Source organism: Ambystoma mexicanum, chromosome 5q (genome assembly GCF_040938575.1).
Source record: "Ambystoma mexicanum isolate Mex_15411 chromosome 5q, UKY_AmexF1_1, whole genome shotgun sequence".
Lineage (NCBI taxonomy): Eukaryota > Metazoa > Chordata > Amphibia > Caudata > Ambystomatidae > Ambystoma > Ambystoma mexicanum.
The window spans coordinates 1,118,233,061-1,118,258,998 of record NC_090933.1 but is presented as its reverse complement, the minus strand read 5'-3'; the positions used below and the strand labels follow the sequence as shown (position 1 = coordinate 1,118,258,998).

Sequence of the window (25,938 nt, the reverse complement as noted above, 5' to 3'; positions counted from 1 at the left end):
GGTGCGAATAGAGAACCACCTGTGGAGGCAGTTACATTAGGAGAATGGCTCTGGGCGCCCCCTAAGGCTACACTCGGAAGAGTTCACGAGCATCGCATCCTCGGCCTGATATGGGCAATATGGAGAATCAAAAGGGAAATGGGCGAAATTACGACATGGCCGTCCCCACTGAGCTATATATGGGTGCCCCTGATACAGGACCACATTCCGGACCACACCAGGTTTCAAGATTGGTTTGAGGAAGGATTGGCGAGAGTTGGACAAGAACGAACGGGAGAGTAGTTTGTGGAAATTAATGTCCTGGAACAGAGTTTGGCCATGGGGGGGGCTAGAGGCTTTGATGTCGGAGAGGTGGAAGGAGGCGCTGCAGAGTGAGCGGACAGCCACTGAGGTGGTGCTGAGCACCGGCACATCCATGAGGAGCTTTATTTCAAAATTGTATCGGACCCTGATTGTCACACGGGGCTTGTACATAGAGATGCACAAGAGGAGATGGGAGAAAGATATGGAAGTAGACCTGGATCGGGAACAGAGCAGAATGTTGTGTAGGAATGCCAATAGCATGCCAGTATAAACTCCATGTCATTAAACTATTGTATAGAGGGGCGTGAGTCCCGGGAAGGTTATCAAAGATGTTCCCAGGGATAGACCCCAGATGTTGGAGAGGTTGTGGCCAGCAAGCTGACTAGTGGCATATGTAGTGGGGGTGTAGGGAGGCCCAGGGCATCTGGAAGGAGGTTCTTGGATGGATAAAGGCCCTTGATGGAAAAGAGTCACCTGGATCTCCTGTGGGTGCTGTTTGTAGCAGAGGTTCTTGAAGGGAAATGGAGGAGGTTACAACATACGGCCCATGTCCTGCTGTTGGCTGTGCATGCTTGCCTAGCTGGGGGAAGGAAGAGGGCACTGCTCCCAGTGTGCGAAAAGTTGGCCCTGAAAACCTGAGATATGAGATAGATGGAGCAGCTGACAGGGCTGCTACACAATCAGAGACCATCACGTGAATGTGTGAAAGGTGTGTGATGGTTCTGCCCAATACAAATCGGGAGTAGTTGTAATAAGATTTATGGTCTGAACGCTTGACCCGACAGGAGAACGCGGGCTGCCACTGTTAGTGAAAACTTTAATTTTAGTGCTTAATTCCCCCCACCATGGATACCCCCAGCTCTTTTGCTGGACTTTAGGAATTTTTAATGTTAACCCTTCTCACTCCCATGTGTTACCTGGTTTAGATTTTGTGTTTCAACAGTTTTTGGAGTCTGACAAACTCCACAGGCATCTATGTTTTGTATGGTGACACACAGCACCTTCAGTGCAGTGTCAGAGAAATCCTTTAATTTCTCCTAAGGTTTAAATGCCTTTTCTTGGGTGAACTGCAGTTCCCAAGAATAGTGAAGTGAAATTGGCTTTACTTATCTTTTCTCTTTGTAGATTCAGCACACACCATCTTATGTGGAGTGCTGGGGCTTACGCCCCTTATCCCACACTATCATGTAACATTTTTATGTTACCCTCAATACTTTAAACGGCTGGTGGCAGTGGTTGAATTTTTCCTACCATTGTGCTTTTCTACTGCGGGCTGGACCCTCAGCTGCAGTACAGCAGCCATGGGTGACCATTTCGTCAAAATGGCCCGGTCCTATTTTTTCACTGTTTTCTGTTTGAGGTCTTTCTTGGGTTTTACTCTGTGTGTTGAAACATATTTTAGCCATTGGTTTTACTGTTGGTGGGCATCAGCCCTGAAGTCCACCCCTGGCTCCAGTGCGCCTGGAAGGACGGGATGTGGGGGAGGGTCCCAGACTCCCCTGTCTTTTGTCTCTCAGAATGCCTGAATGCAACCAGTCCTGATTGGCTGGCTGGCTGTCCTTTTAGGACAGCCACCCTGCTGTGTGATTGACAGCCTAGGCTGTGCATTAATGGGAGAAATCTGCTTTGAAGTCAAGGTGTTTTGGGACTAGAGGCAGAGTCAATCACTGGGAGAAAGACCCGACAAACCGTGAACAAAGCTTGATGCATCCTCCTGGATGTTTGAATTGCCCGGTGAAGCCCTGCTGCTGTGCTGAAACACCTTTTTTCAATTCGACAGAGAAGCTCCGGAATGGACGACTTCTCCCCTGGGGTTAGTGGGATCAACTAACCCAGAGACAAACTCCACTGGACCCTCTTCCCGACTGGCTGTATTACTTAATTTCTGCAAGAACCGAGTGCCAGGGGTCGAGTGATCCGTAGTCGAATGCAACATCTGAAATTCTGCTAGAAGCACCAGGAGTCTCGTAAGGCCCCTCTAGAAGCAGGATGACCACAGCTCGAGTCCCCTCACCAGAGTGCAGGACCCCAAGGAGTGAAGGAAGCCCAACCGGTATCCGAGATCCGCGACTGTGCTGTTTTTTAAGCGCTGAAACCGCAAAGTGCTGCTGAACCGAAAAGAACCCGTTGCTGCCAACGACCTCCCAAGTACTGCTGCATGGGCCCTCCAGAAATCCTCCCTCTTGTCCCCACGACTGAGGGTCAGGAAACGGGGTCTGCACTGCTGTAACAAGACAGAATCCAGCTGGACCACATTTCTTCAACCCAGAGGTACTGTTTAGACTTGGGGTACTTACCTCATTGTCTTTAAGCTGTGCTTTTCTCAGTTGGGAATTGCAGTGGCTTACTTTTAGAGTTGATTCCAACTCTTTTCACTAGCTTGTGACCCTACAAGTGATTTTCTACTAACCCTAACTTTGTGCAAGACTGTTTTCTGATCTAAGAAGTGCCTCAGCTCCATAGACTATGTTCCAATTGAATTGCTGGCCTAGCTCCTTGAAGATTCGTCTAGTCCATTGACTTTGATATTGTTTGTCCCTCATAGGGGGTAGCTTGTTGTGAAGTGTTACTGCTGGGAAAGGCTTGTCTAGACTTCATTGGAAGATTTAGTTGTCCTCACATTAACGGAGACCCTGTTTAACCTTTTTCCTTCATTAAACTTTTCCTTTTTGCAACCTCAGAATCGGCAAAGTATAGTCACCTCAGGGTGTAGGAATTGTGTAAGAAGCATATCCAAAGATTATCCACTAACTTGTTCTGATTGTAAAAAGTAAATTTAAAGTATATTTATATTGTTACATGAATTTGCCTTTTTAAAGAACGCTTATTAAAAATGTGTTAACTAAATACATATCTATTTATAACAGAAACCTTAAGTGTATTTGTTGCTTGGCTGCTTATATTTACGGATTTCATTTGTACAGCTCTACAGCTCACATTTACCCCTCTTGAGCTAGGCCTCGCTACGCAGTCACATTACCAACTTGTGTAGTATGGACCTATACCAAAAGGTGGGTTACCTAATACCAGTGTGACTGCACCTATTCTTACCTAACATCCACTGCCCAGGAATGGACATCAAGTAGCAGCGCGCTGTACTCTGGATTTTTTCACCACGTAACTTTGCTATCCGGTGTGGAGAGGGAGGGGTTTGCGGTGAGGGATGAAGGGAGGGGGGGACTTTGGTGGATGGGGAAGGGAGGGATGTGTTTTCATTGTTGGGGTAAGAAACTTTAAAAAGAGCCATTGTTAAAATGCCTCAAATATGGTTTTGTTCTGCTTGATTCTGCTGTGTTGCAACTGCCAATAAAAAAAAAACAAATCAGATCATACAATCATATAAACATAAAATAATTATTACATTCCTAAATACTTGAATTCATTATGATAAATAATAAGTGGGAAGAACTGGCCAGCTGCATTGGTAGAGGCGTGTGGGCATTCATAGTGGATAACATCAGCAAAAAAAATCCCAAATATCTATAAAATGGCTGAATGATGAAAACTTCTTTAAAACGGGTTTCTCCGGAGTATATTTTTTCATTGGATCCCTCAACCAATACCTAAAATCTCAAGGAGGAATCTTTTGAAACCCTAGGAATTAATTGCCTGGATGTTAAGATTATTTCAGAATTCAGGATTACTGATGAACCATAAACTACATCATGCCAGAACGGATTCAGCTTAGGGCACTATGCAAACGTGAAGTACAGCCTATACTTGGAGACATTTATGGAAACGCGAGAATGTGACTAGAAGGTATTGATATTTTCCATATGATGCATAAAATGTAACCTCTAATATCGATTTTCTTTGTTTCAGATAATAGAACATACCACTTTCAGGCAGAGGATGAGCAGGAGTACATTGCGTAAGCATGCATGAGTTATCCTACATTTTCTATCCTGTCTCATTCTGCAACTCAGTCTCTTGAATGCTTATGACGTTCTTAATTGATGATTAAAGACAAACTTGTTTTCTTCAGAATTGTCTTCATAAGTGCACAGTTTCCCCCCTTCTGATTGTATCATTGTCATCAGAGTAAAACTCAATAAAATAAAACTTTGATTTCTGAATGTGACAGGAATCAAAATCTGTGTATCCCTTGTATTATCCCTTTCCCAATATAATGCCTGAATATGCCCACGCTTTTAATAGCACACTGTCTACCTGTGACTGATAGCCGGTAGGTGAGATGTTTTAAATTACTGCTTACTCCTACGTCCCGTCCCCTTTCCTCTATACTATATGGGCGTACCTGCATAGGGACAGAACTGGGACCTTTTTGGCTAGAAAAATAGCAAGTTTCCCCTTTAATTTTGAAACAACGGGCTGTGGGCGTGACCACGCTACACTACTTCCACCCTCTGGTGCCTTACCTCAGTCCACCTTTTTTTTTTGTTGCATTTTTTTGTGTGAACCGAAATGGCCCTGCCCCACGTTGGAGCAGATTTTATTTTTTTACTGAACATATTCATTTCCCCACATTGTTTCTCATTTCATAGCCGCCCTGCGGTGCCTAGCTGCTCCAGTGCATGTCAGTCACCTGTGGCTTTAGCAGGTGTTCTTCCGGTGAGGGTGCCTTCCCGGCCGCGCATCTCCAGGACCTCTGCTTAGAGTTCATGGGACCAACTATGGAACTCCAGTTCATTCTGTGAGATTTCTTTCAAGATCTATTCTGGAACATCTGAATTAATTTGTACTGCAAAAATCAAAACCGGACAAGCAGAATAAGATAAGTCCCCTTTTCTCCAGGGCATCCCAGCAGAGGTCCTCCATTCCGGCTGCTCTGAGGGGACTCTCTGCTCCACCAGACAACCAGCTGAGGCGCTACATAGCTTTATTACAGGGCCTATACAGATCAAGACTACTGTGTTTAAGCTGGAGGACACAAATCCCCCTGGTGCTCTGAGGTCTGCAACCTTCACAAGCTGTGCCACGAGTTCCCCCAGAGGCCTCTGCGTAGAGGCTTTACGCCAGACTTGATTTTCCATTTGCACACCCTGTCGGGTCAGACAAAATGACAACAAGACAAACGGCACCTGCAGCAGAGACCACCCACACTCTTTGTGATGTTTTTTCACCCGCTAAATTAGCAGCACAGTCGTCAAACAGATCCAGACAGACTACTTGGACGTTACAACATCCACCTAGGCAAGAATCTTTGCAAGTGTGGAGTGGTCTACTTTTCATTTGCCATGGCCCATGTTAGGGTTGATTTCCTAGATCAACCGTGTGGGGTGAATTTTGGGAGGACACCATACTATGGTTAACAGGGAGACACTGAGGACTAGCCAAACCAATCAACGTAAGTTAGCAGAGCAGCAATGCTTAGTCTCATGAGGACTGTGAGAGCAGTCTAGGGCTACAGAGAGTCAACACAGACCACCAAATGATTCAAGTTAGACATGTTTAAGTACAATAAATATGTAATGATGTATTAGGCCTTTAAAATGCAAAGTGAGCAAGTACAACCTCTAGTCCAAGATTGTCACAAAGTTACTATATAACTGATATGTACATTCACCCTTAGAAGAAGAAAGCAATCCTATACTTCAATAACCAGTGCAACATAGGTAAATATTCCTATGCATGAAATTCTAAATGGACCGCAAAAGGGCTCCCCTAACACTTCAGTCCAACTCAAAGTTGTCAGTTCTAAAGATACACTTCGCAGGAGGTTGATTAAAGTGGGTTGAATGGGTTAGGTCATAGGAGGAGCTGGAGGTGGGCTGGAGACAACGGCCAGACTGACACGAGCTTAGATGAGGATGATCTAATTAAGTGCAGATAAGGGCGTCAGCATTTTGGAGGCAACAAAGGACTTGAGGAAGGGCCTGGCACTGATGCACCTGTGTAGTGGGCCACACCACCTCAATCTTGATATGGGTAGTGGCAGTTGGGAGACAGCAAAGGACTTAACGAAGGAGGAAGGATTTGCGCTGAAACGCCTACATGTTTAGTGACGCGCTCTCCATACCAGCAGATGATGGTGCCCTCACGGATAAGGGCACTGGCAGCTGGGAGGCAGAAAAAGCTTTTAGGAAGTGAGAAGAATCCGGTGCTGATTCGCCTATGGGTTTGGCCCTGCCCCCTCCATCATACCAGCCAGCGTGCTGGCGGTGAAGCTGTTGTGCAATATGGCAGTACCAGCGAGAGTAACACGGGAGAAGTGCCGGTAGGTGCAACAGTTGCTATTGTTGCCAGAGGGCTTCTGGAGACCTACCCCCTTTATCTCTCTTGATGTAACGGTCCTTTTGATTTTCTGCAAACACCAACCACTCCATGTCCTTTGATATTTGTTGCAGTTGCTGAATCCCTCAAAATCTACCTATTGTTTTGTGGTGGCGGGTATGGGGAGACAGACTTGGGACAAGTACCTTGAGCCAATTGGGCATTCCTCATACAGTGTTAAGATCTTATTTTATACCAATTTCATATATTGCCTTTTATCCTCCTTTTTTTAAATGGAGGCCAACATTATGGATCTTTTTAAGGGTTCCCCCAAAAAAGAGACCTGCACCACCTTTGGAAGCTCTGATACCTGATGTCTCACAAGGTAAGAATATCTTTTGGGAGATTGAACTCCTGCTCATGGACCTTGCCCAGACAAGTGTTAAATAACATCTTTCACCAATGTTGAATCCTGCCTTCCTTAATGATAAAACGGCTGAGATTGCCGCCTGGAGGATTGCTTATGTCTGCTCCTGATTTGAATAAGCCGCATGTCAAACAAGCCCCACACATCACGCAGGAACTATTTGCTCCTGGTATGACAGACTCCTTGCCCATTAGGCTAATTGGAGGGAAATAATTATGAAGTGCCATTTGTTTCCCATTGTACCATGCATCCAGATATTCAACGTTCCAATCGTTTTACTGCTCTGCAATAACTGTAATCTGTCTCAACTATCCAGTAGTTGAGTTAGAGGAAAAACTCAAACATATTTGCTCAGATCTTTTTTTTTTAAAACAATTTTAATTGATTTTACATCGTTACCAAAAAAGTTCAAACATACAGTGTGATACTACTTATTATTTTAGTTTGTGATGGACGTTTTTTCATAACATAACAAGGTCTATTGTGAACATTTACTCATTCCCCAACATCCCCACCCCTTTAACCCTGTTTCCCACCCCCCCATCTGCTCTGAGATCTTATAACCCAAATGAAGTGCCATCTTCTGCTCTTAAAGAATCCAAATCGTGTACTATTTCGATATGCTCATTTTTATTAGTGCCAGTGGATTTGACCACACTGTGCTGTATGCAGTATCAAAAACTGATGTGCAAAAAGTGAAATGTCCGAAGTGAAAATTCCGATTTCGACATTTTTAATATACTTGTTAAGATCATTGTAGGCACAGATAGTAATCTTCGGTATGATCTTCATAAGGGGAATGTTGCACTCCCCATCTTGCAAAATCCTGTAACTATACGTAGGATCAATCAAGGGGCAGTGTTTTATGCAAGTTAGGGCACTGCTCCAAGTACACATATTAGACCATTAATCGATGTAGCCAAGGTTATAATAGTATGTATCAAGGCAACATCACAAGTTTAAGAACCAATATGCAGAGTTATTGAAGTGAATTCATAAAGCAACATGTACATGGAAATCATGCTCTAGGTGTACTGAAACAACCGCCAGAAGGCCACTGCAGGCAACAGGGAAGTTGCAATTCAATGGGTACTACGCCAGAGCCCAGTGGTTTGTACATGACAGCAGTCCCTAAACTTAACGGGAACGCATTGGAGAATACAGATTCTTTGATGAATAAATGTACCCATTGGCTATGTCATAAAAACTGCTGTTTACGTATCATTCATACAGACATAAAGCATGCCAAAAGGTTACCTGATCCATTGAACTCTCAATAGAATATTAAGATCTATTTGGCACACCAATCTCATGTAGAAGATCTCCTTGCAGTTGATTTTAGAACTCTACCACCTATGGGCTCCACTGTACAACTAAGACGAAGACCGCTGGGCAAAGATCACACCGTTCACATTCAACACCATGTCGAAATAAATTGGCGCAGAACCAAATCATTCTGGACTGATGGGAACCCCTTCAAATTAAAAATAAACAGAGGAAGGTGGATATTCTACTTCATCTATGCGGTTAATGCCGAACCTATTACAAATCCTTTCGTGAAATGTCTCAGGGAGCAAGGATAAAGATTCAGATTGGCATGGATTTATTTCTAATGCCCATATTGTATGTCTACAAGAAACATGGAAGGTAGAAATAGTCCGTAAGATGGGCTACCAAACCTTCATTCAACCAGCTACCCAAATAGCAGGGTCGGCCAAAGGGAGGGTTGATAGCGTTGATGCCAATTGTAAACCGATGAAGTTAACATCTGCTGACTTGTTAGGCATTATTATCAAATCTAAAGGAACTGAGACATTCCACGTTTTTTTAATGTCTACCTCAGACCAGAATTGGAGGCTGTAGAACTCTAATGGGGAACAGATCTTCCAAAACCTGCAAAACATTCTGCTACTTTAGAGATTTTGTCATTTACCCATACTTTTTGCAAAATTTTGGTAATTTTACGAGCGCATATGTGTGTGGGACCATGATCCATAACAACCATCATCATAATGTAGGCGTCAGGAAGTAGCCATTTTCCTTCAACTCTGTCCACCCAACACCCATCATCCTCATCATTTCCCCAAGCCCTCAGCCCATTTCTTGCACTCTTCTAACGTGGCATCAGCTTGGATATCCCTTAAGGCATCAATACCCTCATCCATAGTACAGGCATTTGTGGCTTCCCTTGAAGTATACATGTCTGAAGAGAGATCAGTGGCAGTCTGTTGGGCTATCTGATCAGCAAAAGTGTTCCCTTTTCCTACATCATCTACAATCTTCTGATGCGCTGCATATTTTATGATAGCTAGCTGAGTAGGGAGTGCAAGCGCTGAGAGTAGCCGTACTATGAAGGAGCCATGCTGGATTTTTGTACCATGTGAAGTCAAGAACCCTCTTTCTGACCAAAGTCTCCCAAAGTTGTGAACCACCCCAAAGGCATACTGACTGTCAGTATATATGTTTACTGTAAGCCCTTTCGGAAAGTTCACAAGCTTTGGTCAATGCTATAATCTCTGTGGCCTGCGCAGAGTTATGCGTAATTCTCTTCGTCTCCACGACCGTGCTCAGTGTAGTGATTGCATAAGCAGCTGCAGATGTACCATCTGGGAGTTTGAAGCAGGAGCCGTCGCAAAACAGCTCCCCTTGTGGATTGTTCAACGGAGTATCTTTCAGGTCGATTCTACCCTTTGTTTCTTGTTCGGTAGTGTAAAGGCAGTCATGTGACTCTTCGTCACTGCAAGCAGTACCTTGCGGGAAAGGTAATAGTTCAGCCGGATTAAGAACACAACTTAATTTGTATGTGTGGCGCAAACAAGATCAATTCATATCTTGTTAACCGTGCGGAGGTGAGGTGTTGCGTTTGAGTTCTGTTCAGTAGAACATCTACAGAGTGAGGTACCATTAGGGTTAAAGGATGGCCTAGGACCATTCCCTAGCTCTGTTTTACAGACGCAGCAGCGACAGCTCGCAAACATCTTGGCAAAGCGCATGCTACAGGATCAAGGGCGGAAGAAAAGTAACCGCACGGCCTATTCTTCCCTCCATGTTCCTGCATTAATACGGCCAAAGCACATCCATCACATTCATACACATACAACACAAAGGCCTTTTCATAGTTTGGTGTGCCCAAAACCTGTGCCGAGCACAGTGCAGTCTTGAGCAAATCAAATGATTGCTGGTGTACCAAGTCCCACGGCAATGGCGAAGAAATGCTCTTCTTCGTCAAAGCCAACATTGGTTTGATCACAAAGGAGAAGTTCGGGATCCACTGCCTACAGTAAGAAGCCATTCCTATCAAGGCTCTAACTTCTTTCTGCGTATTTGGGACAGACATGCCAGAAATTAGCTTTATCCGTTCAGGTGTCAAACTTCTTCCCACCTTTGACAGGAAATAGCCTAAATAGGCGACCTCCTGACAACAATATTGACGTTTTTTAAGTGAAGCTTTGTGTCCATGTTTAGCCAAGTGAATAAGTAACAACACAGTGCCCTCCTTACAAGTGCTCTCCGTCAGCGGCTAAAAGCAAGTCATTGACATATTGAAGCAGTGTACAAGTAGAGAGCAACTCTGAGGTATCGAGCAGCTCTTTCAAAGCCCTACTATAGATGCTTGAACTTTCCATGTAACCTTGCGGTGCACGGGTGAAACTAAACGAACGTCCCCCTAAGGTGAACGCGAAAAAGTATCTACTGTCGTTGTGTATAGGAATACTAAAGAAAGCGTTCTTCAGGTCCACAACACTAAAGTAAGTAGCTGAAGCCGGAATCATAGTTAATATTGTCGTCACATCAGGCACAATTGGAAATTGTGGTGCAACGATCTTATTTATGGCACGTAGATCAATTATGAAACTAAAAGGAATTTAATTATCGGCATTTTTTTTACACGGGCAAAATCGGACTATTGCACAAACTACCTGAAATTTCCTCAATCACCCCTCGATGCACAAAATCGGAGACGATGCATTTCAAAGCTTGCTCACCATCAACCGAGATCTTATACTGTGGAATACGTGGCAGCTTTATTCCATGTTTCAAGACAATTTTAACAGGTTCAATTTGTAAAACACCGACATCATTATCCTCTGTTAAATGACTCCAATCAAGCAATCCCACTAAGTCAGTGCCTGGTCTGGGAAGCCCTTATTTATATATTTTTATGTCCAGTTCGTGTACTCTGGATGACGACCCTTATATAACACACCTCTCTTAGAATCCCCCTGACTCCACTGAGCCAAGAAGTAAGTTTGTTTTGCAAATTTAAAAGGTTTATTTGAGAATTAAACAATATATATATGTTTCTGATGCTTGTTGATCTGCTTAGAATCACATGCTGTGCATAGGTCCGACATCCAGTGGTCACTGCGGAGTATTGCATCTTGTTTTTCGTAGTCGAAAAGGGACGTCGACCGGGCGTGTCTGAAATACTATCTCTATAGTGACGTGTGTTGTACCCACAATCCCTCACGCGTCGAGGTCCCTCAGATTGTTTTTTTCCGCCCAGCTACTGGTCGCCTTTACGCGGAGCCCCTCGAGAGACATTGCAGATTCCATCTCCTCGACCGTTGGTCGTTTTTTCCTGTTTAAAGATTTAATATATCGATCCCTCCCTCGACGCAGTGGTGAAGCTGTCTCCGCCGAGCAAGATCTGCGACGGAGGGGACGAACGGAGGAGATCCGTCGGCGTTGCCGAACACGTGGCCTGGCCTCGCAGGCCAAATACAGTAGGGAGAGTGGGGTCGTGGGACATCTCTGATTCTTTTTCTGAGAATGCCTTTCCTTTTCCCCTTCCTTTCCCTTGGGGTAGTTATCACGCTTTATTGCCTCGGCTATGGAGAGGACACCCTTTAGGTTTTGCCCACTTTGTAAGGGCAAGTTTACTTGGAAGGACAAGCATTCACGGTGTAACCGCTGCTTGCCCCTCGATCACGTGGAGGAGGGTTGCTCGGCTTGTCGGCTCCTAAAGCCAAAGACTCTAAAAGACCGTAGGGTCAAGAGGTGGGCGGCCTACGCTATGTCTAAGGCCGGGTCTTCACCCGCCGCTGCTACCACCGACAGTGACGAGGAACGTGATAACACGACCTCCGCTACGGAAGTCGTACACCCCTCTAAAGAGCGCTCGCGCTCTTCGTCGGCTGTCCCCCGCCCCGACGGGCTCGGCTCACACCCTGCTTATGGGGATGAACACCCCAGCGACACTGACGCACACGATACAACACATAAACACACAACCCATTGCTCTTCTTCGTCGAAGATGAAGAAAGCATCAGCGCCCAAGGAGACGCAGGTTACACCGGCGGCCTCCTCGGACCGTTCGGGTTCGAAGCCCCTCTCGCAGCCGCGACCAGCGACTGGGCTTTCGGCAAATAAGGGCGCCGCCACCAAACCATCGGCCGGCGCGCACCAGCAGAGAGCGCACGCCGCCGTAGAACGTTCGACACCCGTAATGTCGAAACCACAGCCCTCCGCTGACAAACGAGTCACAGTGAGCTTGGCGAGGATCGTTGTAGCCGACGCCCAGAAGCGTACGCCGAAAGACACGTCGAGCGCTACGCCAAGGTCGAAAGACACGCCGAAAAAGCCCGAAGAAAAACAGGGACTACCCCCTTCAGTCGGGGGGACCCCCAGCACACCGGAAGGCTTTTCGGAGGGCGACGTGACACTTTCCTCGACGTTGTGGGAGAGGTCCAGCCATTTTCAGCAAGAAAACACTAATTTTTCCCCCGCTAGACCGCTCAGGGGTACCCCATGAAACCATGGAAAGGCTCCATCTCTGCATGGAGAGAATGGAGAGGTTTATGAACACCCAGAACCCTCCCACTCCCAAGAGACCTGTTAGAAACACGTCTCCCATTGACGATCAGCCCACATTCAATGCCCTGTTGCGCAGAGCAGCAGCACATTTCGAACTGGACACTGGGGAGATCTCTCCGGAAATAGACTTTCTGGAAAGAGTAATTAAGGAGAAACCCCTAGTCAGCCAGACCATTCCCCTCCTCGCTTCAGTGAAGAGAAGAATCATCCCTTCGCTATCCACACCCGCACTAATCAGAGGAGTTAATCCAAGGATTGAAAAACTTTTCACTCCTTCACCCTCAGACCCGCTGTACATCGGGGGACATTCCATTCCGGATTCCCTTGTAGTAACTAATGCAAGGAAGAGGGCAGGGGTGCCGCTGTCCACCAGTGAGGCACCACCTGACAAGGAGGTCAACAGGTTATATGCCCTTGCTAAAAGAGTCACATCCTCGGCTGCCTTTTCGGCAAGAATTGCGAACAAGAATTCTTTGCTAGCTAGCTACGCGGACGCGCAGTGGGCCAAACTGCGCAAGGACGCTGAAGAAGCGCCGGAACCATTACGTACACGCCTGCTTTCAACTATTGGTGAAGGAACCCAGGTCAACCAGAGTATTGTAAAGAACTCTCTGGATGCTGCTGAGACAGCGGGACGTTCCCTGGTTCAGGGAATACTCCTAAAACGCCATGTATGGCTGCGCAACTCAGGGTTCAAACCGGAGACACAGGCGTCTTTAATAAATAAACCTGTTGAAGACGCAAACCTCTTCAGGAAGGCGGTGGATGAGGCTCTGGAAATGGCTAAAAAAGAGTTCGATACTATCAAAACTCTTGACCAGATCTCTAAGCCCACTACCAGACGTGGCTATGGCAACACACGCTTTTTTCGTGGCCAACGCCAAAAGCAGAATCAGCAGCAACAGTACCCTGCCACCAGTTACCAGACCAATAGTGGGCAGTACAGCCAAAGAGGACAGCACAGGGGCAAGGGGAGAGGGCGGGGGTCCACCCCCAGAGGCTCCCAAGCCCCCAACAACACCAAGTGACGCGAAGATTCGCGTCCCCTCCCATGCAACACCGGTCGGGGGCCGGATAACATCCTTTCTTCCAGCATGGGAGGGAATACCGTCAGACCGCTGGGTACTTTCCACCGTAGCCCACGGATACTGCATCGAATTCAACAGTTCCCCAACATACAGACCCCCGAGGGGACGACGCATGACACCGGAACACCTTGCCATCCTTCTCCAAGAAGTACAACTGCTGGAAAAAGGAGCCATAGAGGTCGTGCCTCTATCTCAGGTAACGGAAGGTATTTATTCAGTGTACTTCCTTGTACCCAAAAAGGATCTAACCATGCGCCCTGTATTAGATCTGCGCCCAGCGAACAAGTTTATCAAACCCCAGAAGTTTCGTATGGTAACCTTACAGGAAGTGATCCCACTGCTATCACAGGGAGATTACATGACAACATTGGACATGAAAGATGCATACTTTCATATTTTAATGTTGCCAGCGCACAGAAGATACCTCAGGTTTATGATAGAGGGCAAGCACTACCAGTTCAGATTGCTACCCTTCGGCATAGCATCAAGGGTATTCACGAAGGTACTGGCAGTGGCAGCGGCCCACCTGCACAGGTTGTCTATCCCAGTTTACCCTTACCTCGACGACTGGCTCACAACAGGGGATTCTTACGAAATTTGCTTCTCTAATACCCAAAAGACTGTAGACCTTTTGTTCCAGTTGGGCTTCTCCATCAACGAAAAGAAGTCCAGCCTAGACCCCAGCCAAATCAAACAATTCCTAGGGGCTCTAATTCAAACAAAGGACGGCCTCGTCTTCCCCTCCAACGAGAGGGTCCAAAACATGCTGTTTCAGATCCCTCAATATGTGACCGGTCGAGAGGTGACGGTACGCAAAGCAATGCGCTTGCTAGGCATAATGGCATTGTGTATTTATTTGGTACCTCACGCGCGCCTGCGCATGCTTACTATGCAAGAGTGGCTCAACAGCCAGTGGTGTCAGGCCAGCGGATTATGGGACGATCCAGTGGTGGTCTCGCAGGCCTTAGTTCTCTCGCTACAATGGTGGACAAAGGAAAACCTGGAAAAAGGGAAACCTTTTGCCACACCCGCGGCGGAAGCCACTCTAACCACAGACGCATCCCTAACAGGATGGGGGGCTCACCTATCCCATCAGACTGCTCACGGTGTGTGGACTCCGAACGTAGCATCCAAACACATAAATCTACTGGAGCTACTAGCTGTGTTCAAGGCGCTAAAAGCCTTCCAGGAACACCTACAGGGCAAAACGGTGTTGGTCCTTACAGACAGCACCACAGCCATGTACTACATCAACAAGCAGGGGTGCACCCACTCTCCAGGACTGTCCAAACTGGCCCAAAATATATGGAGGTGGGCTCTCAAACAAAACATGTTCCTACTGTCAGAACATGTACCAGGGGAACTCAATCTGCTGGCAGACAAACTCAGCAGAGATTTCCCCCTGCCCGAAGAGTACGAATGGCGACTACACGAAGACATCGTCTTCGACGTCTTCACACAATGGGGATTCCCAGAAATAGACCTATTCGCAACCCTGGAGAACTCACAATGCCTAAGTTACGCCTCCAGGTAACCCCAGAACCAATCCAAGGGGAACGGTCTGTCGATGGAAAGGGAAATTTGTTTACGCTTTTCCCCCGACTCCCCTTCTCAACAAGGTGGTGCACAAGATGCACCAGGAACAAGTAACCATGATACTGGTGGCCCCAATGTGGGCCCGACAGCCATGGTTCGCTCACTTGATGGAGATGTCTCTATCTCCCCCAGTGAAACTCCCCTGCCCGTACAACATGCTGTCACAAGACAAGGGCAGGACTCTGCATCCATGCCCCCAGAACATGAACTTAGCAGCTTGGCTCCTGAGATCATAGAATTCGGACAACTACTGCTCCCGCAGAGATGTATGGACATTCTCAGGGAAGCCAGAAAACCTAACACTCGCCACTGCTACTCTAGCAAGTGGAGGAGATTTGTCATCTGGTGCAGAGGGGAAGGCATCAACCCAATTGACTGCTCTCCCACACATATTGTTCTATACCTGACCTACTTGTTGGATTCAGGTCTAGTGTTCAATTCCATTAAAGTCCACCTAGCGGCACTTTCTGCATACACCACTTTCCAACTCAAGGTGTCGTGGTGGAAGATCCCTGTTATAAAGGCCTTCATGGAGGGAATAAAGAGAATACACCCCCCGATAGCTGACCCAGCTCCCGGATGGGACCTTAACGTGGTACTTACCAGACTCATGGGCTCACCTTTCGAACCCATGCACAAAGCATCTCTTAAAGACCTCACTCTTAAGACTGCTTTTTTAATAGCTATCACCTCCATCAGGAGGGTAAGTGAACTACAGGCTCTTTCTGTTCTAGACCCCTTCGTTACAGTTCACAGAGATAAGGTGGTTCTACGCACGCACCCAAGGTTTGCTCCGAAGTTCATATCGAAATTCCACGTAAACCAGTCTATAGAACTGCCAACGTTCTTTCAAAATCCTTCCAACTTGGGAGAAAAAACTCTGCATACACTAGATGTGCGCAGAGCGGTCATGTTCTACATGGAAAGAACCAGATCACTGAGGAAGACTAATCAGTTCTTCGTCTCGGTGGCAGCAGGAAGAGAAGGGGATGCAGTTTCAAAGTCCACTATTTCTAGATGGATTGTTCAATGCATCACTCTCTGCTATACTCTTGCTAAGAGAGAACTGCCCTTTAAGCCTAGAGCACACTCTACTCGAGGCACGGGGGCGTCCATAGCATTCATTGCAAATGTTCCCCTTGAGTCCATCTGCAAAGCGGCTACCTGGAGTTCTGTGCACACCTTTACAAAACACTACTGTCTAGATGCACACTCGAGATCTGACTCCCTGGTGGGTCAGGCAGTACTAAGACATCTTTTCTCTACTGTTCCTTCTCATAACCCACCGCCAACTCCGGGTACTGCTCGCTAGTCTATGCACAGCATGTGATTCTAAGCAGATTAACAAGCATCAGAAGACAATGCATTACTTACCGTAAAAGCATTTCTGATGATTGTATCTGCTTAGATTCACATGCGCCCACCCTTCCTCCCCGCTCGGATGGAAGGAACATAGACTTCCTTTTATATCTCTCTTTTCTGTACTCACTCACGTCTAGAAGGCTCCCTTAGGACAGAAAAATGCAAACAGAGGGAGCTCGACACGTGAGGGATTGTGGGTACAACACACGTCACTATAGGGATAGTATTTCAGACACGCCCGGTCGACGTCCCTTTTCGACTACGAAAAACAAGATGCAATACTCCGCAGTGACCACTGGATGTCGGACCTATGCACAGCATGTGAATCTAAGCAGATACAATCATCAGAAATGCTTTTACGGTAAGTAATGCATTGTCATATATATATATATATTGCACTTTTATAATAAATTAATAATTGATATCACACTTGTGAATATGAGCAGTAATCAGCAATAGGTAATCCTACAATAGCACAGTTCTGGTGACTTATGACTAGGAACAGGGGAATAAGGTATCAGAGAATGCTTTATGGTTTCAAGGAGATGCACAGATGAATAAAAGGCAGTACAGAAATAAACTTGATATGATTTCAGTAAAAGATAATATGGTCACTTTTTCTCAGACAATTCACTCCCCCCCTATGCAATGTAAGGAGATGCAAGTAACACACACAATTCTCAGGAATACACACAAATGCAATACAAAGTTCCAGTTCCCCCCAGCGAGCTTAGAGGAAAACAGGTCTGATTTTAAACACAGGAAAAATCCTTTTAAATGTGGTGGCAATGAAGTGAAAAATATACTCAAATTGCTTTTAATTCCCTATAGGAGGTTCAGGGTGAGTGAGAGATACTTTAAATCAGTTCAGGCCAGCCCTATCAATGATTCAGGGATGGTTATCAAGTTGAAAACAGAATTCTGTGATGGAAGCAAAAGATAAATGTTTTCACACGTGGCTGGAATGAAGCAAAATGTCAAATCGCGGCAATTTAGTCGAGCGCAGTTACGGAGGCACTATAAGGAATAGCAAGTCGGTTTAGGGCTCATTGGAAAGCTTAGAATCTCAGCTTTAAAATGGAAGTTATTTCGGTCCTAGGACAAACGGTTCCGGAGATACGGACGATTTTGTGAAGGTAGATTCTCAATGAAATTTTAAAGTTCAAAATGACAGATGACAGTTTTGCAGCTTTAGAATGACAGAATGACACGATTCCTATGGTGCAGTTCTCAATAGGTTAAAATAGTTGAATTACATTATTTTAAACTAAGAGATTGGGTTTTGCACAGTTCTGGCTGAATACTCACACTATAATTTTGAAAGGAATGGGCCTCCGTCCCCGATCTGGTCAGGTTTGTCTGGACTCCGGTACTGGTTCTGCGCACAGCGATCTGGGTCAGCTCTCAGCACTGCACAGCGATCTGGGTCAGCTCTGGATCTCTGGTCTCTCTGGAGATTGATGGATTTGAAGTCTGGAGTCTCCTGGCAAAGCGTCCCGCAAGAAAGTCAAAGTGAATGCCCCTGCCTGGCTTCCAGTGGCTCTTTTCTTTTCTTTTGAAAATGGGTGTGGATGCTAACTTTCTTTGCCCAACCCACTCACGATTTGATAGATCAAGGATTTCTCTTTGACCTGATTTGAGAAGGGAACAGTGAGTCAGTGTGATGAGGTAGGTTTATGGTCAGAGGATCCTCCCTTTGTCAAATTGCACACAAATCTATTTCTGATCCAAATACCCATTTATCTATGTATCATTTTTCTAATATTATATGTCCAGTTAACATATTTTCTGTAGCACCAAACCATCCGATCCCTGTGTTTGTAAGATGTCGTGTCCACTTTTGACAGAATTCTGCCCTTTTCATCCAGATAACGACCTCTAAACTTTTCCAGATTTTACACAAATGTGCACAAGGGATATGGGTTTCAGATGATAGTGTCAGATTTTTAACATGCATACATTTGGAGTAACAACCTTATTTTCCGCTAATACTCCCCATAACATACCACAGAGTCATGACACCTCTTAAAATGTGCACAGAAAAATCACAAGAATGATGATATTATTATAGATATTATAGTCCGCACTATGAATTATCCATCTTTTTAAAATTATGCTCTGGCCCCAAAGGGGTGTGGTTTCCCAAAGCACATGGTGGAATTTCTGGTTTATCCACTTCCCCCAAGCTCAGCTTTCTCACAGGGGCACTTCTCCTCCCACTTCTCCCAAGAGGAAGCGATTTTACGACCCCCCCCCCCCCAATATAACATTTGCCTGAGCCAAGGACAGTGCTTTGTTTAGTTTCCTGTAGTCCCCAGGTGCCACTCCCCTAATTCAATCAGAGAGGTGTCATCTCCTTTTGGGAGGGGCAGTAGAATGCAGCCAGGCCTGGGAACACAGCTGCTGATCAAGTTTCAACTCCTGTCGGGGGTAGTTGCCGGGCAGAATTCACGCTCTTAAGCCAGGCTTCAGCTAAATGTCACTTTGGTTCCCAGTTTTTCTTCATCCAAATCAAACTTACAATTTTTACACATGCAGCTAGAACGCTGATTTTAAGTTCAAAACTATGACATTTAACAGTTGCAAACTATATGACACTCAACAGTAGGTCACTCATTTATTTTAAACATTTAGATTTTAGTGTCTTTCAGTCCAATTTCACTTCGGCTGCTGACATCCACAGCTCAGCCAGTTTTGTTATAAACCTTGTTTTGGGCTCTTTCTCTTTCCAGATTTTGTATGCACACAAGACTACATTCTGCCAAATGTCTGGTGGTGTTCATTGAGATTTTTGCATATCTTGCAATGTTTAAAATAGGCATTTTTAGCTTGCATTTCAGAGAAACAAAGGTGATTTCAAAGCGCTTTTCTTTTTTTACCCACCGGTACTGCTGTTTTTCCTTTGGCACACATTTCACTCATGGGACTCCTGGCCCCTCACGCTCACTCTGGTGGGTGGCAGGTCAGGCGACCATTTTGTTGTGCGCAAAGACTGCACGGTTGTCCAGGATTCTGGCGCAAATGTGGGCTTTTCCGCTCTCTTGGGTTTCCTAAGCCCACAGCACCAAATGTTGCAGCATAATAGTCCAAACGTGGGTCAGGACACCCAACACATTGATGGCCCAGATAAATCGGAACCTCACTAAATTCCGGTGGCAAAGGTCTGGTCAAGAATTGAGAGACAGAAAGTTGCTGTGGTGAAATCGTCAAACGCACTCCATCAGAAGAACAGTGAATTACCGCATTTAATTCCTTTAACAGATTCAACCCCAACAAATTCTCTCCACAATTGGTAGTCAAAAGGAATGGACAATGGTCCTTAAAGGGACCTAAAGAAATAGGTACCGGTGAAGAAATCGGACAGACAACTGGTGTGCCAGAAAACCCTACAGAAACATTGGTTTGCCCTGACAATGGAATGTTTGGAACCCGAGAATGATCAATGGGACACTTCTGTGCCCCTGTATCTATCAAGAATAGATGTTTCCTATTTCCCCACTAACATTTCAACGTAGATTAACGGGAATAGGCATTGGTTCCATACCCTGCTTCGGGCAATCCTAGCGAAACAGAATGTCGTCAAAAGGAAGTTCTTCAGAGAGGTAAGTAGCAGAAGGATGGTCAAAAATGTTTCTACTATCCACATTCGATGCCTGTTTGTCCTGCGAAAAAGGTTGCTACGAATCCTAGGAAAACAAACCTCTACCCGGACCCCCTACACCTGGGCGGCCTCTGGATCGTCTACCCATATTCCCAAATGTGTTATTTGACCTCTGTCGGAGGATCGGGCATTGTGCACGCCAATGACCCTCTTGTCTACAATAAGCACACTGGTTAATGTTTACAGGACCCAAGGGCGTATTACCCTGTGGAACATACTGACCTCTAATTTGCATACCATCCCCTCTAGGCCCACTAACAATTTGCTGCAATAATACCTTTGTCTTCAAGTCACCTTTTCTCTTTTCAACTCTTTCCTTTTCATTATTGACACGCTTCTCATAGTACTGAGCCATGTGCAGTACTTCCGACTGAGATCTCGCTTGCCAAGCGCTTTCGGAGAACATTATTTGCGACTGGATGTCAGGCAGCAATGCACGCACAAATTTGTCGACAAATAATCTTAACCCAGACTCTGTGCCTAAGTCTTGTCCACTGAAATCTGAAAATACCTGTTCGAACCGATTAAAGAACCCGGGAGCACCCTGAGACTTCCCTTGGACACAGGCAGTAAGCTTGTCCCAAATAATTCTCTTTTCAGGAATTATAGTTTTCAATTTTGTAACTTCTGTCAGGCAAGGTTAGTATTACCTGAGGCGGTCTTTCGCCAGCTGGGCTTTCTCCATCAAGCCTAATCATGTTAGTCCATGTATCTCCAAACCCTGGTACATCATCCACAGTTCTAATCTGCTTCCACAAATCAACAGGTAGGTGTACAGGAAATAACAAATCGATATCACTTAGAGTGAACACCGATGATTGCAGAACAGACTCCATTTCCTTGTAGAACCCCATCGGATTCTTCCTAATGTCGAGAATAGATTGTTTGGTGGTGTTCACTTCCTGTCTCGAGAACGGGACGTGAACAAACTGTGACACATAATGTGCAGGGATTGCCTGAGCTGGCGTACCTGCTACAGCGTTAGCAGGAATCTCTGCTTTTGGGACAAACGTCGGAGGAACCTCTCTCATAGGCAACTGAGAAGTAGGCAACTCCGAACGCTTACTAAGCAACAGAGGTAAATTTAGCGCTAAAGCCGCTGAAGAAGTGTCAAATGAAAAAGCTCTCTTGTAAATACTCAATAAATCTGCGCGACAACTAATCTTTCTTTTTACACACTCATCCTGTAGGTACTCTACCATTACCTGTATCACTTTCCTCTGCATTTCTGGCGTATACTGACTATACGTGTCATACTTCGACAGGAGTTATCGCCATGTCTGAGATCCATCTAATCGCATCTTTCATCCAAATTTGTGTTTCCTCAGTTATCGATTTACGACAAGGAAGGAACCGTTTCTGTACGAACATAACACCCCAACTATCACCATCTTCATCTTCATTCCGTAACCTTCCCGGCTCCCTTCTATACTCAAGAACCCTCTCAACATGCTCTTGCACTTTCTCCGCAGTATCCCTAGAGGACGCTAAAATATTCAGATCCCTCAATCCTTGTGGGAGATCTGTATCAGTTAACCTGTCCCACATTACACACAAATGAATCCCTAATCCCTCAATAAAAATGTTTTTCTCAGGAAAATTGTCTATATTAGAAAGTGTAGCAAAATCATTAGCTTGATCACCCCTCTCCATGCAATGCTTAGCCCACACAGTTAACTCAGGTTTTTTCTCTGGAGATGCAGTATTACGAGTGACAGCCCTCGATCCCGCCCCCCGATCTACTACAAGCGGTGTAGAATCACTTGGAAGAGGGAGAGTAGGCAAAGTTTTGAACATCTGGGTATGGAGGTGCTATTGGCAAAGGTGGAGGGGCAACGACTGGAGGAAGAGGAACAGCAGGAGGAACAATAGGAGGAGCAGGAGGAGGAATAACAGCAGGAAGAGGCAAACCAGCAGGAAGAGGAACTTAAGGAGGTGGCGCAGTGGCACCAGGCCTTCGTTCATTTAACAATTTATCAATAAGTTCATCAGAAACATGAAAGTCTTTAGAAGGATAGATTTTCTGGATACCAAGTGAGAAAGCCCTATCCATATTCCTAGCTGACTTAGACTGTTTATCTTGGTCATATGACAACGCTTTTTCAGCGTTTGTCAAATGACGGCATGCATGTTTTTCTCTACTTTTGAGCTGTTGTAAAGCTTCTTTCTTCCAATTCTGTAATACATCAAATGCTGCAGGTCTAGCCTTTTCCTTCAATAATATAGATTCTAAGTATTCAATACGAGGGATTTCAAAACTACCATTGATTGGCCACTGAAGTTCGGAGGCATGTCTAGTTTGTCTGTGCCAAATATCATTAAATACTATACTACCAATGCCGTGCTTACAGTACATAGTACATGCCGGCAACCCCTCCATTGGTGCCGGTCGACCAAATTCCAAAGATTGTCTGTCCTTGCGGAATAATGCCCGGAAGCAGGCAGACAATTTCCCAGGCATATCAGATTACTGGTGTTACCTGGTCAATAATTGTACTTGCAAGTGCAATACGCCAAAACAAATTATCAGGATACTTAAGAATCGGGTCACGACTCACCTGATCAAATCCTAAGGAGGTCCGATCGGATACAAACTTTCTAACAAAGGACCCTCGTGTTTGGCTATTTCAGCAAATCTGCCCGCCTCGATATGTGGACCCTCGTCAAGATGCCGACTCGGGCCATGCAGCTCTGCTGAGGTGTCGCTTCTCATCCAAGTAAGGGGTCCCCTTTTAGACCGTCCGATCCCGGTCCGATAGTCGCATCAACCTTCAACGAGCTGGCATCAATCTTGAGGGTCCCTATTCGGGCGCCATCTGTAAAAGCAAAAAAGAGAGTATCAAGGCCGAGTACCCCAAAAGGAAATACACCAACACAGGCTTACAAAGATGCACAGATCTTTATTCTATAACTGAACATTTTTCAAAGGACAAAATAACAGATGGCTATCAGGCCCTCAGTACAACACAGCGAATACCAGCCCTGTTCGGTGTGTGAAGCGAGTGGGACTGTACATCAGAATGTTTGTGCTTTTTATATAATTTGTAACATAATGTCCAGCTCACTTGCAGGTTAACCATTTCTCGGGCTAGGGGTTCATGCCGAGTTTGTTCCTAATTTATGCATCTATACATTTATGGATTATCCTTAATACATACTCCAATAGGTTACAATAGCAACAGTGTCTCTTTGGATTCAACATTAAGCCTTCGTACATATTTCATACAATGCAGTTAAGCAAGTGTTCAGATTCATTGTTAAAACAGTTTTGTGCTTAATATATGCTCATGGATTAGTATTGTAGGCACAGGTAATCCTCGATCTACAGGTCAACGAAGGACAAGGTCTCATTACATGACCCTAACATTTGGCCTATGGGCAGTTTATGCATTAACTCCTGTACAGAGGTCAAGACAGCCATGTTACAAGCAGAACAACACTATCCACCATTTTAGAACACAGGGTGACTTTGGAGTGAGAATCAAAATGGCGGATGAACCTAAAACGGCGGCTTAATCGATCTAAGGTCAGAACCTTGAAGCGCGGATTTCCTTGCAGAGCGACTGGGCTTGGGCCAATATATACAATAAGGAAGGCACAGTATGGTTTCCCGTCTAACAGGCGAACTCGAAATGCCTGAAGTTTGCCAGCAGATTCCACCAACCGAGGAGCCTGGGGGACGTCTTCTTCCTGTCGGAAGGGCTGTTTCTGTATGCGTTTCCTCTGTTCCCCCTCCTGCTACGAGTCAACACACTCAGTGTCAACGCAGGATGATGCTCATCGCCCCTGTGTGGCCGAGGAAAATTTGGTACCCGGACCTTCTCATCCGGTCAGCGTCACCTCCGGTTAAGCTGCCAGTGGTTCTGGATCTTCTCACCAGAGGAGGCGGCACAATCCTGCAGCATGACCCAGGATTGCTGAACCGGAGGGCTTGGCTCCTGTAGCCATAGAGTGTGGAAGATATGAGTTGCCAGCAGCTGCAGGGTGAACCTCGCCAAAGTTAGGGCGTCAACGACATCGAAGTACTCGGGTCACAAGTAGAAGCGTTTTTCTACGTGGTGCCGGTCACAGAAGATTAGCCCTTTGAGTGTCACTGCCCCACAGACCATGGCATACTTTCTATCCTTGGCCAAGGACGGACTGGCACATGCCTCCATCGAGGTACATCTGGCAGCTATCTCCTGCTACACCAGTTCACCAGGAAGATCTTCACTTTGGTTCCACCGACTCGCCAAGGAGTTTCTCAGTGGACTTTTCAGATCTTTCCCGCCGGTGAAGGCTCCTGCCCGGGCGTGGGAACTTAACGTGGTTCTAATGAGGCTCATGTGGGCTCCCTTCGAGCCTCTGCATCAGGCCCCGCTCAAGTTTCTCTCGTGGGAAACGGCTTTCCTTGTGGCCATCACCTCTGCCAGAATGGTAGGTGAGATCCAGGCCCTTTCCTGCAAGAAACGGTACCTGACTTTCCACTAATTGAGGGCGATGCTACGTATGCACCCCTTCTTCATGCCGAAGGTTCCGTCAGAATTCTACTGCAACAAGCCTTTGGTGTTACCTGCTTTTTTCCCAAAACCTTTGTCGCTGGAGGAAAGTCCCTTGTACTCGCTGGATGTTGCTTGTTCACTGAAGTTCTACGTGACACGCACAAGAGTTCTCGGTAGACTATACAGCTGTTCTTGAACTTTGGTCCTGTGAACTATGGGGCCTGTCCAAGGCTTCCATTTCAAGATGGCTCTGTATTTGCATCACGCACTGTCATCGGATGAGAGCCCACTCCACCAGAGCAAGCGCTGTGACGACAGCGCTCCTATCTGGTGTGCCCCTGCTCAACATCTGCAGGGTTGCTATGTGGAGGTCCATGCACACCTTCATGAAATTCTACTACGTCGACAGGGATTCCAGAGAGGACTCCCGAGTCAGCGAAGCAGTGCTACATAACCTGTTTGCTGTAGGCTAGTCTGTTCCAGGGGTAAGTGTAATTGCTTCTGTTGAGCCTTGCCTCCTCCCGTGGTTGTGTAATCTTGTACTGCTATTTATTCATTATTAATGAGCATGTGAATCCATGCCAGACCTCATACTGGAGAAGGTTCAAGTTACTTACCTGTGACTATTGTTCTTCAGCATGGGGCTTCCAACTACAGTGATTAATATGAACTGTCACGATTTGCCAATTATCGTCCCTTCTCCCCAAGGGGGGGGGGAGATCCCATTCCCATGGGGCTAGGGAGGTGCGGCTGCTACCCAATAGTCCCCCTGGGGTGGTTTAATGCGGGAGGGATTTCACTTATGGGGACAAAGACGATCGCCTAGGGTATTGCCGGTTGAACAATGTCCCACCCAAACCTTCCCGAATCCCTGTCCCCATTCACAGCCACTTCTTTGAGAGTGGACCAATGTATTACTTGGGATACAGCCAAGAGAAAATACTGCGGCGAAGAGCACAGAAGACATGATTACTGGCTGTGCTAGTACGAGGTGGCCCTGAAGAGACATAAAGATCAAGGTATCAAATT

The 25,938-nt window shown here is 45.9% G+C and overlaps 1 protein-coding gene across 5 annotated transcripts in view; it reads left to right on the top strand.

The window, feature by feature from the left end:
• ASAP1 (ArfGAP with SH3 domain, ankyrin repeat and PH domain 1) overlaps positions 1-25,938 on the top strand; it is a 2,617,237-nt gene that overhangs the window by 996,114 nt on the left and 1,595,185 nt on the right. For all 5 annotated transcript variants that reach the window (XM_069621633.1, XM_069621635.1, XM_069621634.1 and 2 more), the window contains one exon: positions 4,126-4,174. In XM_069621633.1, the coding sequence (XP_069477734.1) occupies positions 4,126-4,174 (49 nt within the window). The remainder of the gene's footprint in view (positions 1-4,125; positions 4,175-25,938) is intronic.